The sequence below is a fragment of the Haliotis rubra genome, unplaced genomic scaffold, assembly GCF_003918875.1.
Source record: "Haliotis rubra isolate DU_JTF1 unplaced genomic scaffold, ASM391887v1 Scf34, whole genome shotgun sequence".
Classification (NCBI taxonomy): domain Eukaryota; kingdom Metazoa; phylum Mollusca; class Gastropoda; order Lepetellida; family Haliotidae; genus Haliotis; species Haliotis rubra.
This window is the reverse complement of record NW_025767013.1, coordinates 3,424,228-3,442,242: the sequence shown is the minus strand read 5'-3', so window position 1 is coordinate 3,442,242 and position 18,015 is coordinate 3,424,228. Positions and strand designations below refer to the sequence as shown.

At 39.3% G+C, this 18,015-nt stretch overlaps 2 protein-coding genes across 3 annotated transcripts; both read right to left on the bottom strand.

The window, feature by feature from the left end:
• Positions 1-829: 829 nt before the first annotated feature.
• LOC124284620 (uncharacterized protein C3orf38 homolog) lies at positions 830-8,601 on the bottom strand. Its single transcript, XM_046720726.1, has 3 exons — positions 8,421-8,601; positions 3,264-3,463; positions 830-2,723 (listed from the first exon to the last, which is right to left on the bottom strand). Exons 1-3 carry the CDS (start codon positions 8,536-8,538, stop codon positions 1,938-1,940), a joined length of 1,104 nt encoding a protein of 367 aa, XP_046576682.1. The 5' UTR covers positions 8,539-8,601; the 3' UTR covers positions 830-1,937.
• A 3,545-nt stretch (positions 8,602-12,146) lies between these two features.
• LOC124284615 (F-box/WD repeat-containing protein 2-like) lies at positions 12,147-16,491 on the bottom strand. 2 transcript variants are annotated; one of them, XM_046720720.1, is made up of 4 exons: positions 16,219-16,490; positions 15,092-15,395; positions 13,175-13,928; positions 12,147-12,467 (listed from the first exon to the last, which is right to left on the bottom strand). In XM_046720720.1, the coding sequence occupies exons 1-4, from the start codon at positions 16,432-16,434 to the stop codon at positions 12,326-12,328; spliced, it is 1,416 nt and encodes a 471-aa protein (XP_046576676.1). In that variant the 5' UTR covers positions 16,435-16,490; the 3' UTR covers positions 12,147-12,325. The 2 variants fall into 2 exon arrangements, 1 of the variants encoding a protein (XP_046576676.1); XR_006900597.1 differs by having other exon boundaries at positions 12,387-12,467; positions 13,114-13,928; positions 16,219-16,491.
• Positions 16,492-18,015: the final 1,524 nt, after the last annotated feature.

Genomic DNA, 18,015 nt, shown 5'->3' with positions numbered 1-18,015 from the left:
TGATTATAAACTATAACAGCCTCATCATCTTTGCAAATATGATGCGAACCAGATATAACACAAAATGTTGTCAGTCGGTTTGATACTGGTGATTAAGGTGCCACAGTCTACTGACATAAATGATAAAAACCATGTCATAAGTTAATAACATTGGCTACCTGTTCATGCCCAGGTTCATTCTAAAATCCTTGGCCTGGCATATCAGTGTGTAAATGAATCTACACCAGAATCCTTTTTGTGAACTTCTGTCACGGTAACAGTCATCCCGATGTCTGCGATCCAGCCTGAACAACCCAGTGGATATTCCACGATTCAAGCTGAAGACATTTAGACAGCTGCGGTGAAATGGAATGAAATTACAGATACCTTGAAAAACTCTAAATCCCAACACACTTTCAAAGCCCAACTGAAGGCATGTCTTTTAAGAACAATGTGTGATTTTGTCTCTGTAAGTGCTATGAGCATATGTCAGTGTGAAAAAGCGCTACACACATGGAATCAGTGTTGGGAATCGGAAACCAAAACCACTATCAGAGTACTTGAGGTGAGTGAGTGAGTATAGTTTTACGCTGCTTTTAGCAATATTCCAGTAATATCACGGAGGGGAACACCACAAATTGGCTTCACACATTGTACCCATGTGGCGAATCGACTTGAGGTGAACGATTATCATTGAAATATATACATTTTTAATGAAATCACCAATTATAAGGATATTTCCCCCAGGTTTTTTCTAATTAATGTTTTTTATAACTAATACTGTCATGAAATAAAATGCACACATGCAAGAAAGACACTGGAATTGTAATTAAACAATAAAAGTGGTTAAAATTTTACAATGCGCATAGCGTTACGTTTTTGAGCGCATGTTTGTTCGTGAATATTCGTCAAATTTAATGTTTAGCTTAATTCATTCAGGAGTGTTATACTAAAACAACCAAATTCTGATAATTGAAAATATGTTTTTTACAATCGATCATCATTTTTAATCCTTCTTTCCATCGATTTTCGATTATTTTCGATCAGATTCTAAACGAAGAGCCCCTAGCAGACTAATTACAAAAGAGTTGTTATTTTGTTCAAAGATGGGATTTTAAAGCTCATTTTCTTAAATGAAGATATATTTTACCACTGTATTTTGAAATTTTTACCACTGTATTTTGAAATTGGACTCAACAAAATAACACCTAGTATTAAATCCTTATTATTATTATCACTATTACTACTACTATTATTATTCACCTCAGAGATGATCTAGATAAATCCTTGACAATGCTATTTTAAGTGTGAGTGAGTAAGTACTGTTCTTATGTGTTAATTTTATACCCTATGTGTGAGAAAAGACCAACATGTGCAGGGTATAACTGTTCACTAAAAGCACCAATGATCACTGACAGTGCAAACCCGGAGATTTGAAATCACAGTAGCAGCCAATACAATTGAAGGGCACATCCACTGGGTTACCCAAGCCTGGAATATATATGTATAAGTCAGTGTTATCAATTACACTGAAAAGCAAACAGGTCTTTTCTTGCAGTGGATTCACAACTCCTTCAACAAGTTCTGATCAGTGACTGGGGCCATACACCACAAATGGTACAAGAATCTGTATCGAAACATCGCACACACGAATAAAAGAAGTTGTTATCCATAAAGTTTGTTCTACAAACATGTATCACATTTTATAGTCACTTCAGGTTAAACATATTGTAGTCACCGCTACCACAGTTACCTGACATTAAATCAAGCTTGGTCTCTGTAAACCAGAAGCAGATAACAATCCACTCCATCAAGATCAGTGACCATACACACAAAGAGTTCACTGACCTAGACAAATGTATAAATAAGTTTGAAGTTCCTGGGACCGGTTCAACATGCATCCGCCAACATATCCACATGATCATTTCACAACTTGGCACTAATGTGATCTAAATCCATCATGTGTTGGATGAGGGTATGACAGCCAACAAGTCATTATTGTCACTATCCTGGAGTCGTGGGATAGAAGTCACCTGACTGCTCCGAATCCTCAGCTTAGTGACCTTCACCTTCCAGTTGTTGTCATATCTGGGATCCCCGATTAACCCAAACATTTGCTGGAAGACCCCAAGACAATCATTACTCCTGTGAATTGTTCCACACACCATGACTATGACCAGTCCGTGGGGGTCAGACTTGACTTGCACCCCATCGCCAGTGATGTTAGGATTGAACAGAAGCTGCTCTTCCTTCACTAAAGCCAAAAACCTCTTCGCCACCAATACACCACCATCATATTCCTCACTGCTCTCATGAGGGGTTTGAGTCAACAGATACAACTTCACATCATTCCAGAAGTGATGTGGACCAAAATCCTCAGGAACCTGATTCAATGACGGATTGTGTGAGTTCAGTATCTTGTAGAACCATGATGCAAACGTTTCTCCTAGCTTTTGATAATCAGGTCTCGACTGGAATCTCGATGTAACAGTTGATTGGATGACCACAGCAGATGATTCATCGCCCTGAAGGTCAAGGACTAAAGGAACAGGTACTGGAACAGGCTGATGTCGTTGTCGCAGCTGAATCTGTGTACCTGAAGGAGTTTCTCCAGCTTGGGTTGCCATGGAGTGTTTGGCTTCAGAGCCTGAAGGCGGTGACTGGGTACCACTGGACGCCCTGCTGAGAACATCTGTCTGACATTCTGTTGTGCTATGACTGAAGTCTCCACCTGCACTGTTAGCCTGTAAAACAAGCAGATAACAACATAGCTCATTACAAATCCTGAATTTTCTATGACCAGTCACAATCTTGTAAAAATCCATACAAGTTAGTCACCATGGTGAATGCGACAGATTTCTCTTGATTGCAGTCAAACTATTAACGCAGGACAATCATAACCATAGATACTGACTCAGCTGCATTTATGTAAAGCACACCATAAACTATCAAAGTGTGTAAGTTTAATATTATGCCACATTCAGCAATATTCCAGAAATGTCATTATGGACACCAGAAATCAGCTTCACACAATGTGCCCATGTGGGGAATCAAACCTGGGTTGTCAGTGTGACAAGCGAAAACTGTAACCACTAGGCTACCCCACCACCCCAGACATCAGAAATATTTTCAATGTTCCAACTTAAAATAGGATAAAGAAGGTAGTGTTTTGCCAGTAATGATAAACTTCACAGCTTTATCTACAAACCAGAAAGTTGGGAGTAACTAATAGGTCATACCATGAACATATACAAGATCTGTCGTGTTTCATAACTATGTCTTACCTGTTTGTTTGGTGTACCATTAGTAATACTGACACCCCAGAACTCCAGTATTTTGAAGACTAACTGTTGTTTTTCAGCACTGACCGAGACTGGAACATTGTTGTCATCAAGGTACTGGAACAGCAATTCCCTGCGGATCTTCTTCCTCCTCAGCAGTTCAGCAGATGTTTCACTGTATGTTATTATAGCACGAATGGCTTCTGAAAAATATATTTCCATCCGAATGGTAAATAATGTAGAATTGAGTGAGTGAGTTAAAATTTATCGTCACATTGGCAGTATTTCAGCCATATCTTGACGAGAACAATTAATTTTAAACATAGTAAATAATGGTAAATTGTAAAAACCTGTCAACGAAGGACAGTAAAATAACTAGATTATCACAGATTCGAATTTAAAACTAGTAATTAAATTTAAAACAGTTTAACTATAGATGACAATACAAGGTAAAAACAGGCTATGTAATGCCAACAACCGAAGGTAGATCACCATACTAGGGACCATGGGGACTTACAGTACATTTGCTTCCTGCATGGACGCTAGCTGGATTTACATCATCCCTTCAGCTATTAGCAATTTTAGATAACCTAGCCACAAATTAAACGAACATATATTCTACAATTAAAATGGTAGTAGGTTTAAATTTACTTTGAATGTTTTGGGACTTACGTACCCTCTCAGGAGGACAATTATTTTACAGTACTTTAACCCCCTTTGGGGGTACAGCCACCATAATGTAGAAGATGTTAAGATGTTAAAGAAGGCAATGCTATCTAGAGATGAAATATATTCTGAAAATGTTTAATAGCATTACTATAAGAGTGTAACCACACAAATATTGTATAAGTCCAATGCCAAATACAATATTAACATTTCTTGCAATAGGTCTGTGTTGATAAGAGAACTACATGCAATGCCATGTAATTCCACCATGTTAGACAAGGCACTGAGTTACCATGAAGTGTGCATTGTAACTGTAAGTGAAGTGTAAGCCACTCATCCTTGTCTGATCCTGGTGACTGGGGACACTATCCTTTAACATCACCAGCATGATCAGGTTAAGGTTAACCAGATCACATCTTTTAACCAACTAATACAGTGTAGTTTGAGGCAGTGTGTGAAATAGCCACTGGCACGCTAAACCCATGGCTAGTAAAAGTCCAGTTGGGCAAGTAAATCTCCAGTCACTTGGGCGACTGGCTAGTGAAATTTCATGGGGTCATTTTGTAAATACATCACTCTCTCAGAGTGAGGTGAGGTGAAATTGGGTTTTACGTCGTGTTTGAGAATATTTATTTCATATGACGACGTGCATGCGTGTGTATGTGTGTGTGTGGCTGCTTGTACTAGCCCAGACTTAAGCTGGTTTTATAGTGCTAGCCCACTGAGACACCATACCGCAGTGAAGCATGAATACCCCACTCAGACACATTATATTGACTCCGAGCCGACCAGTCCTTGTTGTACCCATTAATGCCGAGCGCCTGGCAGGGACCAACAAGTACCATATGTGAACGTCTTTTGGTATGACGCAGTCGGGGATCGAACCCGCGACCTTCCGCTCTCTGGGCGGATGCTCTAACCACTACACCACGGAGGTGGTCCACTCTCTCAGACATGTTATTTAGAATGTTAAAGGTCACATGCAACGTAAAACACAACTTTGCCGATTCTGACACCTTTCGGTATGGACTTGCCGAAACAAATCATCAAAAATGCAAAATCAACTTATAAAGTTGAAAAATAACGTGTTGAAAAAAACGCGCGAAAATCAAGAGTTCAAACGATTCACTAATTTTCCCCCAGCGCTTGGGGGAAAAAGTGGTTTCAACAGCTGGGCTGCGCTCATAGCACTTGCGCAGTGAAATAGGTTCACACAGCTTGGAAGTGGGTCGTCCGGATTATAAGGTCGTGAGCAGGAGTAGTCTAATAAAAAAATAAAATAAATAATCTACTCATTACATAAAAGAACCTTGTTAGGATCTAGATCTACTCAGCTATGTGTCAACCAGTGAGGTTTTCGACATTGCAAGACTGAAAACCTTCGCTGGCGGTGAATACTCGGTGAAGGCTTTGGTGTGAGCTATTTTTCTAATGTTTAGTTGATATTTCACAGGCGCGAGCTTTTTATATGTTATGACAGTAGAATATCGATTTAACTGTTTATATAATTTCAATATGGAACACGTTTTTATGGATAACAACTTCTTTATTTTGTGAGTGCGACGTTTTGATACAGATTCTTGTACCGTTGTCAAGCAAGAGTGATACATGAAGTGGAGGAGCTGCATATATAATCTGTATATAACAATGCAACAACATACATTGTAATTTACAAAGGAAACAACATGCTTTGATGTGCTCGCCAACAACCAAACGGACTTCACTAAACGCAAGCTCACCGAAGCCATTCACATCAAACGCCATAAGCCTACCATCAACCGTGACCAAGGATACTTCATTCCATCAGCTTATGATCCACTCCTCCACCAAGCCCAATCTATTGTATAAACATCGCACCTATTGTATAAACATCTCCTTCATTGTAACTACTCCTGTATTCATACATCTCTGGCTTCCATTCACTATCCTTTGTGTACTCACTGGCTTCATCAGCTTACTGCTTAACCAATTATGGCAATTATGTTGTTTCCTTTGTAAATTACAATGTATGTTGTTTCATTGTTATATACAGTATATATATGCAGCTCCTCCACTTCATGTATCACTCTTGCTTGACAACGGTACAAGAACCTGTATCGAAACGTCGCACTCACGAAATATAGAAGTTGTGATCCATAAAAACGTGTTCCATATTGTACGTCTCAACTTCTAAAAATGCCATTCAAACAAGTTATATAATTTCATTTGTCTATTTCACCATACGTTCTTCTTACAGAGTCACTTTCTCAGTTCGATACTTAAAAGCAATGTCATTATTTAGAGTTGACAGAATTTCTAACTGTGATATAGATATGTTGTTGTCACAGACAAAACTCAATGTCTCTCTTATTGACACCTATGTCTGCTAATGACAATATTCAATACACAACTTCAATCACGACCACATGCAATTTGAACTGAACACCTATCAGGCTATACACCATAAACAAAACGCATTGATTTATGGCCCGAGTTCGGTCTCTGTCACATTATGTAATTACACAGACAGGCAGGTGTGATACTTGTACACATGACATGTTATGATGTCTGTTGATTGCAAAATGTTATACACAAAATATGAGCATGTATTTACAAAACCCAACATCTCTATATACACACACAATGAGCCGTGAGGGCATCTGCAAATGAACCAGCCATTACACTGGAGTGCACACCCATCCGCTCTGACTGGGTTTGGTATCCTGGCTGCTTCGTTTGGAGGGAAGTAAACCCAAGTACAAAATATTGCACTTTTGATTTGCGATTGTACGGTTATAATTTTTGTTTATATGTTTTTTCATAATCAGCAATGTATCTTATATGTCTTGAATAAGTGATAATTGTGTTTTAATTATGTTTGATTTTTTGGTTGCATGTGACCTTTAAGTTATAATACACTTTTAAATCATGCAAGATTATGGCCTGATAAAAATGTTCATCATGTCTGCAGTTTAATGATGAAACCCATGTCATGCCGACAAAAACTTATTTCCATCTATATTTGTAATCTTTAGCTCAGTTTCTACATCCAAATTTCAAGCAAAAGTACCGTCGGAAATAGAAAAAAACTGTTTTTAGGCTCCCTAAAATGTATCCCTAAAATTTACACAAATGCAAATAGCATATGTCGAAATAATCCACTTCGGCCTAACTAGGCGTTCAGTGGGATGCGTAATAGGATATCCAGAAAAGCATGTTTACTCGTAAAATCGGGCAAAACTTAGAAAAAATACGAATATCTGCTGAACACAATAGATCAGACTATGGATGGCAATTAGGTCGCTCAGGCAGGTATGACGACGGACCGTCGACTCACCTGACATGAAATGCATGTGCTGCCTACAGTCGCCCAAGGGGTCATCTCAAAGATATTTTGTGCTTTTCATGTGTGTTGACTATGCCTCATCTATTGATTAACAGCTTATATGGGTTTTTTATAAGTGTCTTTCTTTCATAAAGTTTATGTTGAAATATGTAACAGAGTTTGATACCTGATAACCATAGAAACGCATCGTGTTAAATGTCTCAAAATATATAGTTGGCATGACCACCCGATCGCGAAGATCGACAGGACTGGATATTATTTGTAAATTGTTATGACATGCCGTGTACTTCCCCAGTATAATTCCCCTAAAGGATTATCGTATCTCAGCTGATATCTCTATCCCCAAGCCCGACCCCAACGATCGTCTGCGACACCCGTCCAGGTTTTGCTTTTGAGACGAACCCTCCTATCTGTTTCTTTTTATAGTGACAGTGAGACTCAATGGTAGCTACATCCTTAATAGTTTCAGCATGAAAGTTATTATTTTTTACGCCAGCTATCGTTTATAATGAAGCTACATCTAATTTCAAATTGGTCACTTAAAAAGTGTCCTTTATAATACAATATCGTCGCACACTAATTTGCATACAGCCATGGTCTGTTCCAAATAATTCGTTTTGGACATAGAAAAAAATCGCATTGCTCATTTCTGCACTAATCTCTCCTCAGTAAAGTCCTTTTTCTACGTTTCTTGTGTCCCTACCATTGAGACTGTAGTTAGGCCGAACTTAGTTTAAGAGATATTTCACACTTGCACATATCAACTACATAAATTGTAGTGATAAATGAGAAAATACAGTTTTTTTCTATTTCCGACAGTACTATAAGGAATTATTTTGTGGAATATTAACTTTCAGGCATAACTAGCCCGAAAGGCTAGAAATATTTGGAAACTATTTCGCACACTGAGCTTGAGGTAAATCCAGACAATTCATATCACCAGAGTAAACTATTATTATTATGGTAAATTATTCACATCATGCTTGGGCCTGGGGACCCTTTGCGCTCTGGGCCTAATGACAGCACTTCGTACATACACAACCTTACGTGAAACAAGTGAGGAAGCTCCGATCCATACCCGCAATGTTTCATCGCCGCTAGCATGATATAAATAAGTTCAAGAACATAGTGAAAGTACGAGTCCATATCTCCGAGTATTGCCTACAAACCTGTTTTACTTTCAGCTGCAATCTGCCGTTTTGTGACAGTATCTTTCAATAACATTACATCATCTTGGTCAAGTTTACGCAATATCGCTTCACATCCCTTCTTTTCCACTTCTTTCATTATGACTTAATCGAAATGTAAAGGTTTCAAAACTCGCATGTGTACGACCGGAAATGTTACGAGGTGAAGGTCACTGCCATAAATGATATTATCCTTGCTGAAACGACATTAAACAATTTTAACCTGAAATTTCCAAACAGGAAACTATATTCATCTTCGTTATACTTTCAAATGCCCAATCTTCAAATCACTAGATAAGTTTATCAATAGTAGTAACTATTTTACGCCATTATCTTTGACATGAAATGGACATGAAGCGCCGTAAAAGGCAAGTTTATGTGAAAATTTGTTTTTTCTTAATCCAAAATTTCTCGTTTTCAATTATTATTATTTGGGTTTATTTCTTGTTACTTCCATTATTTCCGATAGTTTATAGATACGAGTTCCTAAGAAGATAAAAATGTAAATGAATAAAAAAATAAAAATAATAACACCAAGTAAGAGTCAGCTTAGTTTTACGCCTCACTCAGCAATATTCCAGCTATATGACAGCGGTCTGTAAATAATCAAGTCTGGACCAGACAATCCAGTGATCAACATCATACGCATCGTTCTACGCAATTGGGATACGATGACATGTGTAACTTGAAATATTTAAAAATGAATATTTGAAATAAAGAAACCATTCAATTATGCTCCCAAAGTGGAGTCATTAGGTTTTCGCGTATCACAAATTAATATTTCATCAACAGTGTGTGCAAATGTTATTCTTGATGTCAAGAAGTTTCACTCATCAGTCAGGACTTTGGTCCCAGAGTATTTGTTCATGTGCTCTCTATCTTTCCTTGAATATAAACAGGAGGGAAAAGAAAATATTTGCACAAATCCACCAACGTAAAGATCATTGTTTTATGAGCATGTCAGAATAGGCTGAATATATGGAATTGGGAAGAATGAAACTAAAGAGGTTCTATGCACAAGACTAGATTGAACTTCCTTTGACATCAATACAGAAAAGTTTCGATGTATTTAGGAAAATGTTGGCTACGTCTGCTTCTGTTTTAGTATGAACGTTTTAATTTTGTTTTTGTAAAGATGTTTATTAACGATCATGATTTGATCATGAAAGCTGGTTAGATAATAACCCAGATAGCATTCGGACGTTGGCCGAAAGTTGGCAATGTTGGCAAAACCATTGCAAACGTTTGGCCAACGTCTGAATGCTATCTGGGAAATAGACTTTTTTAGAAGTATTTATAAATTAATGTAAGTTTTCACTGCTGTTAGTGCTACACTCAACACTATAGCAAGTACATGAGCTTCATATAATACAAATCTGGACTCAATCAACAGTGCTCCTGACAATCAAATCTTTATACAACGAAAATGCTGTTTGGGACCAACTCAAAACCTGGAATGCACCCAGTGTGAATCACAAATGCGCAGAAACAAGAGGTCTTTATAAACATCCTGGTAGGGACAATCCTCCTTCCGTAACAGTCCTTTGTCTTCTGTCTTCTAAATGTATGTCTACTCTGCCCAATCCACTCCATGACATTGGCACCACAGAAACAGAATGTCCTGAATACCAGTTAGATGCACATGGTAACAGATTCTGGTACCATCCTTAATATTGTCTTATATGGCATGAAGTTGGCTCATAGAATGAAACTGATTTTGTGACTTTGTAAATTAGAAAGTGATACTGAGAACCGAAAATACACTTTCCTTATAATGTGATTTTATTCAATATAATTATCACACACATATCATTTCAACAGTAAAAAATAAATCAACATATTGTAAATACATTTGTATAGTAAACAGTAGTAATACAATCATTTATCATCCAAAACTGTGTTCTACAGGAGATATCGCTTGTGTGAGATCATATGACAGTAGATTTTGTACAATGCCCTGACAGTGCTATGACATCATCAACTTGATGACGTCACAATGCTATGACATCACTGAACAGCAAGTCTAATGGTAGTACAGTGATGAGAGATGAACATTTTTCATTGAAAACTAATGAAGAATGATTTTTGATGATAAATAGAATCTCACCCTCGTGTCTACTGCTATCAATAGCCTCGGATATTTGTAACTTTATCAACTCGTGTTGATATAATTGATATCAGTAGACACATGGGTGAGATTCTCTATATAGGTTTTGATCAGTCTGTACCACATGAATGACAAGACATTCAACTTGGACACCTACCAGTAATTTACCAACAGAGCAATTTCATTAAAATCAGATCAGTCACTACAATATGATTTGGAAATGTAGCGAAATGGCCACCAAATCTGCATGATTAGATTATTTTGAATATATTATACATCCTCTTCCTTCTAGGAATCATGGCATTTCAACCATGGGAGTACCCTCGAAGTGCCTCGAAGTTCTTTCAGAAAGCTGACATTGATCTCCACAAGAACATGTGCATCCTTCATTTATACCGAGATGGCAAAACCGACTCATTGTTCAGCTGACATGACCTCATGGGATAGCTTGTCAGATCTTTACTCACAGTGGCATCATGACATATTTAAAAAATATTGTATGTTCACTAGTTCAAATATCACTTCAAGTGCACCCGATGTATTGTTTACATCATCCAGACAGCATAATTGATCGATTAATTAATTAAGTCAAGTCTTATTGTGATGTAAGGTCAGAATGACATCAGAAAATACATGATTTACTTGTGGAAGAATCTTGATGTGAATTGACAATTGTTGTTTACTATGATGGTGGTCATGATCAGTGCATTTTTCTAAAGAAAGGCTCAAAGGGATTCACAAACAATGGGTAATAAAGAAGCTATTATATAATCTAATGAGTGCCACATTGATTTCACAAAATTCTTGTATCAATTCATGTATGACTCTTGCTCTCACACAGAAATTCATTTGTGAAATCAGCATGAAACATATACTATTTCATGATTTGTTTAAAGGATCTGATTTCAATGACCTGGGGCAAGCCCAGAGTCTAAGGGTAGTCTGATGAAGAAATCAGGCCATTTCCCTGATGGAGAAGGAAGCATGTGGCCAAAAGTATAACATTTTGTTCATACAGGACATAATGTCATATTTGAGAAAAAAATCTTCATTTAGTTCAACTGCAGCCTTGGATGAATGATCTGATCAACTGAGAAGACAAAGGGAGACCAGTGCTGTAGACTAAGTACGGTGTACTAGATGGTCTCAAGGGTGACTGGGTGGTCTCCCCTCAGTTAACGACCTCTGCTGAAAATAATGGGATTTATTCATCTGAGACTCTTCACACACTCATCTAAACACACTAACTGACAGGATGACCAGCCACCTCATACTTTCCATAGCATCCAGCATGTCTGTGAAAGGTTGATCAGCATTTTCTGGAACCTATTTTCTCTTTAAAAATATTCTCTTTACAATCCCCCCCCCACACACACACACACACACCACCATCACCACCACAGAATATTAAATGGTAAGCCCCTAAGAGCCTCTTGTTGTCAGTTCAACATCTCTCCTACAGGACCCGTGAAGATCCGGGTTAGAATTGATCTTCAGTAATCCATGCTTGTCGCAAGAGGTGACTAACGGGATCGGGTGGTCAGGTTTGCCTACTTGGTTGACACATGTCATTGTACCCCAATTGCGTAGAACAATGCTCATGATGCTGATTACTGGATTGTCTGGTCCAGATTTGATTATTTACAGACCTCTGCCATATAGATGGAATATTGCTGAGTGTGGCATGAAACTAAACTCACTCACTCACTGTCTAGTCGTACATTTGAGTTATTTCAGACACAATTGACCACATTAGCAATAGTCTGATATATGTGTGTGGTCAGAGTTTCCAGTTCAGCAGCATGACGTGACTTGAGTTCTGCAGACAGGCTGCCATGACAGTGCCCTCTGGTGGTGTCCCACTGAATCCATCAAGCCAAGACTGCTCACCGAGGGTCAAGGTAGCACCATTACGGGTAAACCTGGAATAGTCAGTTTACAAACATAAATTCAAGATTATGTTCCAAATTCACATTACGGGTAAACCTGGAATAGTCAGTTTACAAACATAAATTCAAGATTATGTTCCAAATTCACATTCCTTTACTTAAACTGTGGAAGAAGAAGAATGGGCTTCCACATGATAAACAGTTTTAGAGATTACTGACCTTTGGCTCAATCTTCTTTATAAACAATCATAAATTGCATATGATACACAGAACATCTTGGTTTTGAAGATGGAATCTCACGCACACAGTGACAAATCGGTCTTCTCTTTAGAAAATCCTAACATCCTTAACATACGCACAGAATACTGGAGGCAGTGTTATAATTGCTTGAACCTCACCGTGTAAATACTAAATCTCCTTTTAAGACAATTATAACATGCTTATGATCAGCATGGTTGGTTGTTGTTTAATGCCACACTCAGCAGTATCCCAGCTATATGGGGGCGGTTGGTATATAATCGAGTCAGGACTAGAATATCCAGTGATAAAACAGCATAAGCATTGATCTACGCAATTGGAACACGATGACATGTGTCAAACTAAGTCAGCAAGCCTGACCACCTGATCCCTTAAGTTGACTCTCAACAAAAAGCATGGGTTGGTGAAGATCAATTCTAACCCGGATGATCAGCATGGACTACTAGGGACTGTGTTATGAACAGCACACCAACACTACTCACCGACAGAGAGGAATGTTGATTTTTGCCACACAGCAACACTGAGTAAAGCTGAACAGAAACAGCTGGTTAATCTCACTGGAGCTGGTGAGGGCAGCAAACCTGTCCCCTGCCCCCAGCAGCTGACACCTGAGGGGCATGTCCCCACCCAGGGACATGGTGGACACCAGTGTGAGGCTGTCGCTGGTAAATGTGTACGTCAATATCTCGTTACAAAGCTCCCTCTCCTTCCATGTACACAGGTAGAACCGACCTGGCTTGCTGTGGGAGAAGGAGGTAATCTGTACGCCAGTTGTTTTCTTCGTTGAAAACATCTTCTCACAATGCCCTTTAGCATCAGTGCACCAAACATGGCAGATATGCTTATCAATGCTGGCAAACAGTAAATCACTTGACAACTCTGCTGTATTCAGGAACTGGACTTTTGTGACCCATTCAGAGTGGTAATCTTCTAAGGAGGTAAGAAGGTATGGTTCCTCGTGTTGCCGATGCCAGATTTTCACCGTCTTGTCCGAAGACCCACTGATTACTAAACCTGATTCATGAACATCGATGCTGAACACTGCTGAAGTGTGACCAACTAACCAGTAATGCGATTCACCAGTCGACAGCTCCCAGCATGCCACAGTGCCATCAAAGGAAGCAGTATACATGTGTTTTGCGTTAAGTTTAAGATCCGACACTGTGTGGGTGTGAATCTTATGCAGCAATCTGCCTGTATGAGCATCCCACACTCGCACTGACTGGTCATCTGACCCTGAAACAATGTGATTGGACATTTATGAACCAGTGATAACACACACAGACTTTACTTTTATTATCATTATTATAGTATATTTATATAGCGCACATATCCACGCACTAGTGCATGCTCAAGGCCCTGGTATTTTCCCCCTTGATTGGACGACAATCTCAACGGCACATCTTATTATCAATCTCAACTCCCTGGGGATCATACAACTCTTGCTGCCACAAGGCGCACTGAGTTATTGCGGCTTGTGTTATATGCGAGGTACCCATTCACAGCTGGGTGGACTGGGAGACATAGTCACAGTACTTTGTCCAAGTTTACTGCACGTTGCTGTACCCACAACTAGGTGTTTGCACATCGTATTCATGTGGCCACCATCTGGTCATATACCAACGGATTCGTGGGTTCTTTTAAGTGCACAGGGTTGTGTACTGTACACTAGGGGTTGTGGCAACACTGAAAGAGTCTGCACACAAAGCTGACTCCAAGGTTTTTACACCCGGTCACAGGTGGGCTCAATGTCGGCACCTCAAGCTCACTGGATCACTAGCCTGGCTCCTTAGCCAGCTCGCCCACCACGCCCCCACCACTTATCACTCTTTCACTGTCTGGTCATCTGACCATGACACAACGTGAGTGGACAATTATGAACCAATGACATACTGTATGACTGACTGAGTTTAGTTTTACGCCGCTTTTAGCAATTTTCCAGCAATATCACGGCGGGGGACACCAGAAATGGGCTTAACACATTGTGCCCATGTGGGGAATCGAACCCGGGTCTTCGGCGTGACGAGCCAACGCTTTAACCACTAGGCTACCCCACCGCCCCCATACTGTATGAAGTGCACCATACTGAAGTACATTCATACACCATCAAAAACTTACAAATATAAGATGAATGGTAATTTTACATCTAACTTTCCTCTAACATTTACAAGATCTGTTTGGTTGTCAGTAATATGACAGTTATATGACAACAGATTATTGATTCTGGACCAGACAATCCAGTGTTTGACGTCATGGGCATCAATCTACTTATATGACACAATGTATTAAACAAAGTCATCAAGAGAATAACCACCTAATCCTTTCAATCATTTCTTGAATCCCACGAGCACATCTTGTGGAAAATTAGTATGTAAATATAACTAGCATATTGGTTGTACCTGTTGCAACTTTTCCATCCCTGTAACACACGGCCATCACTCTGTTGGTGTGCCCCTCCAGAGACTGGTCTACAAAACAGCTTCCCCGGCAACATTTGTTGAGGAGCTTCTCCACCTGTTGATACAGCATCATATACTTCCTGGTTGTTCCACCATAGTACACAACATCGCCAGCCCCTCTCTGTATCGCCTTCATCCACCATACCCGTGCTGCCCCCTGGATGACGGTGTTCCAGGTTCGGCTGACGGTGCAGCACTCCAGTAGAGTGTGTCCTGGCAGATACTGCAGGATGTGGCATGTAACCTGGTGGGAGAGGTGGCAACATTAACATTTGTTCCAGCAGCACCTAGCCGTATCAGTAATATCATGGCATCCTGAAAATAATATCATCATCACATTTTACCTAGTACTCGCTTGGAGTCAACCAGTTTTTGTTTATACTGAGCGCCTGTCATGGTTGTAATTACACTAACATCTACTCTCTGATATGAAAATATTTTACAGGGAAAAACAGTTCCTAAATTATAATCATAAAATATAATTCAAAGGAGCTCTCTTCATTTTCAGAAACTGTGGAAATCTAGGCTTGCCACATAATCTAGACTTGCGTGGGATTTCATGGATATATTTGTTTCAGGGTCTGTATGACAGACTTCACTTTCACAAAAGATCCCAGTTGAAAAGACCTTTTACAAGACAATACAGAATACAATAGTGATATGAAAAAACATGTTTGTGGTTTTTGTTTGATGTATTCAGCAATATTCCAGCTATATGATGGCAGCCTGCAAATAATCCACTCTGGGCCAGACAATCCAGTGATGTATACTGTGAGCAACAATTTACAATGTCAGGGTAGGATGCATTGTCAGCACGGAGTCACAGAGTCGGACCCATCCAACCCATGAGTGAGTTGGTATTTACGCCACTCTTAGCAATATTCCAACAATATCATGGCGGGGGACACAGAAATGGACTTCTCACATTGTACCCATGTAGGAAATTGAACCCAGGCATTTAGCCTGACGAGCGAATGCTTTAACCACAAGGCTACCCCACCGCCCCTTCCAATCCATGAAGTCACTGAGGACAAGTTCTAACCCAGAATCCCCAGGGGATGACCCACCTCCTGAGGTAGAAGATTGATATAGTCTCTGTACAGAAGCTGAGGTAACCGAGTTGACAGGTGATTCAGCTGGTGAGATCCACTGCAGTCTATCAGTTGGTCCAGTGTCTTATTTCTTTGGTCATTGGAGAGAAGCAGAAACGTCTTTGATACACCATCCAGCCATTTGTGAAAGTTCTCACTTGGCACCCCTTTTAAAGATCTTCGGTTTGCCATGACTTAGGCATGCTAGACATACTGAAGCAAAGAAAGAACTATTTACAAATATTTGAGCTGGATGGGTTTAACTCGCCTTTGAACAATGTTTCTGTTATATCATGGTGTGTCAGATTAATGTACAGTCCGTTTGATTTCATTTGAGGCCGATTAATTGCTCACTAACACAAAATCTAATAATTGCAATAAAGGTGTGCGAGTTGCACGTGTGAAATTGAAATTTCACTGCACACGCTTCTTGATTACCTGGCTGTTCTACCAGCAAGTGGTCCCCCTCATAAAAATTAGCGAAAAATGACAAAAAAATAATGATCATTAGTTAAACAACTTTTTTTTCCGGGTGTCCCAAATTATGAGATAAATCATCAGAGTTGGTCTGTCGAGTTCATGTGACTGTGCAAAATTTGGTTTTGTTGCAATTATTAGATTTTGTGTTAGTGGGCAATTCATCGGACTCAAATGAAATCAAACAGATTGTAGGAAGAGTTCAAAAAGTGTCACCAGCCTTAAGTTCACTTTGGTAAAGCTCATACGCATACATTCTTGCATGCTTAAGGAATACATCTCTGCAGAGTAAAATACTGTATGGCATGTCAATGTTAGGTGACTTGGTCAATGGAGAGATGACCTTTGTTAAATGTCATAAACTTTGGCAGGAATCTATTCAATGGATACAGCTGAGAGGTTCTGTTGATAACAAGAGAGAACGAGGTGAATTTATTGATTCCATCAACAGTAGTTCAGTTTCTGTGATATCAACAGTCTTTTGGCATTATGCCAACCAAATTGTCTGTTTGACATTGTAAATGCAAGAGTGTGAAGCATTACTGACCCTGTTTAATGGGGTAATGAGTGTGGAATGTAAGGGACTGTTCATAATTTATGGCTAGGGGGTGATGATGATGTAAACCGGGGTCACCCATTTTCTTCTGGGGGAGCTAAAGGGGGAGCAATTTAGTACACATATCACGGTTGGGGAAGCAATTTTGTACATAAAAAAATGTTAATATTATGCCTAGAAATTGTGGGAATGGGGACGAGGGGGTCACTTATTTTGTACATAAATTTTAGGGGGGGTCATTCACATTGTACATGCATGCTTCTCGATCCATAAAAATCATCATCACCCCTCTAGCCATAAAGTATGACCGGTCCCTAATGGAAACGATTACAAACTCCCTGTTGCTTATCATATTTTTTATGACACATCCTATATCCTTGTGCATTTTTGTCTTGAACATTTAAATGATCTCTGCCAAAACAAAAACCCCACAAAATTAAAAATCATCCAGTAGATTATTACCAAAATGCTGATTTCTACATGACATATGGCCTTCTCGATATATCATTATTTATGACACATTGCGTGTTAGACAGATATTACGGCAGTGTCATCCGATTATATCCAATTGAAATACATTTTGCTCCATCCGGGACTCCTCAGTACAGTCCCAGAAACAATGGCTTGAAGAGAGTGAGTGAGTTTAGTTTTACGCTGCACTCAGCAATATTCCAGCTATATGGTGGCGGTCAGCGTCTGTAAATAATCGAGCCTGGACCAGACAATCCAGTGATCAACAG

What these genes read in the sequence shown, in the direction of transcription:
- LOC124284620 (XM_046720726.1), bottom strand. Translation starts at nt 8,538, where the DNA reads ATGAAAGAAGTGGAAAAGAAGGGATGTGAAGCGATATTGCGTAAACTT. An exon ending in TGCAGCTGAAAGTAAAACAG is followed by an intron (nt 3,464 to 8,420) that starts GTTTGTAGGCAA and finishes TATATTTTTCAG; the next exon opens with AAGCCATTCGTGCTATAATA. An exon ending in ATGGTACACCAAACAAACAG is followed by an intron (nt 2,724 to 3,263) that starts GTAAGACATAGT and finishes CTTGTTTTACAG; the next exon opens with GCTAACAGTGCAGGTGGAGA.
- LOC124284615 (XM_046720720.1), bottom strand. Translation starts at nt 16,434, where the DNA reads ATGGCAAACCGAAGATCTTTAAAAGGGGTGCCAAGTGAGAACTTTCAC. An exon ending in TCAATCTTCTACCTCAGGAG is followed by an intron (nt 15,396 to 16,218) that starts GTGGGTCATCCC and finishes CTCTCCCACCAG; the next exon opens with GTTACATGCCACATCCTGCA. An exon ending in ATCAACATTCCTCTCTGTCG is followed by an intron (nt 12,468 to 13,174) that starts GTGAGTAGTGTT and finishes TGACTATTCCAG; the next exon opens with GTTTACCCGTAATGGTGCTA.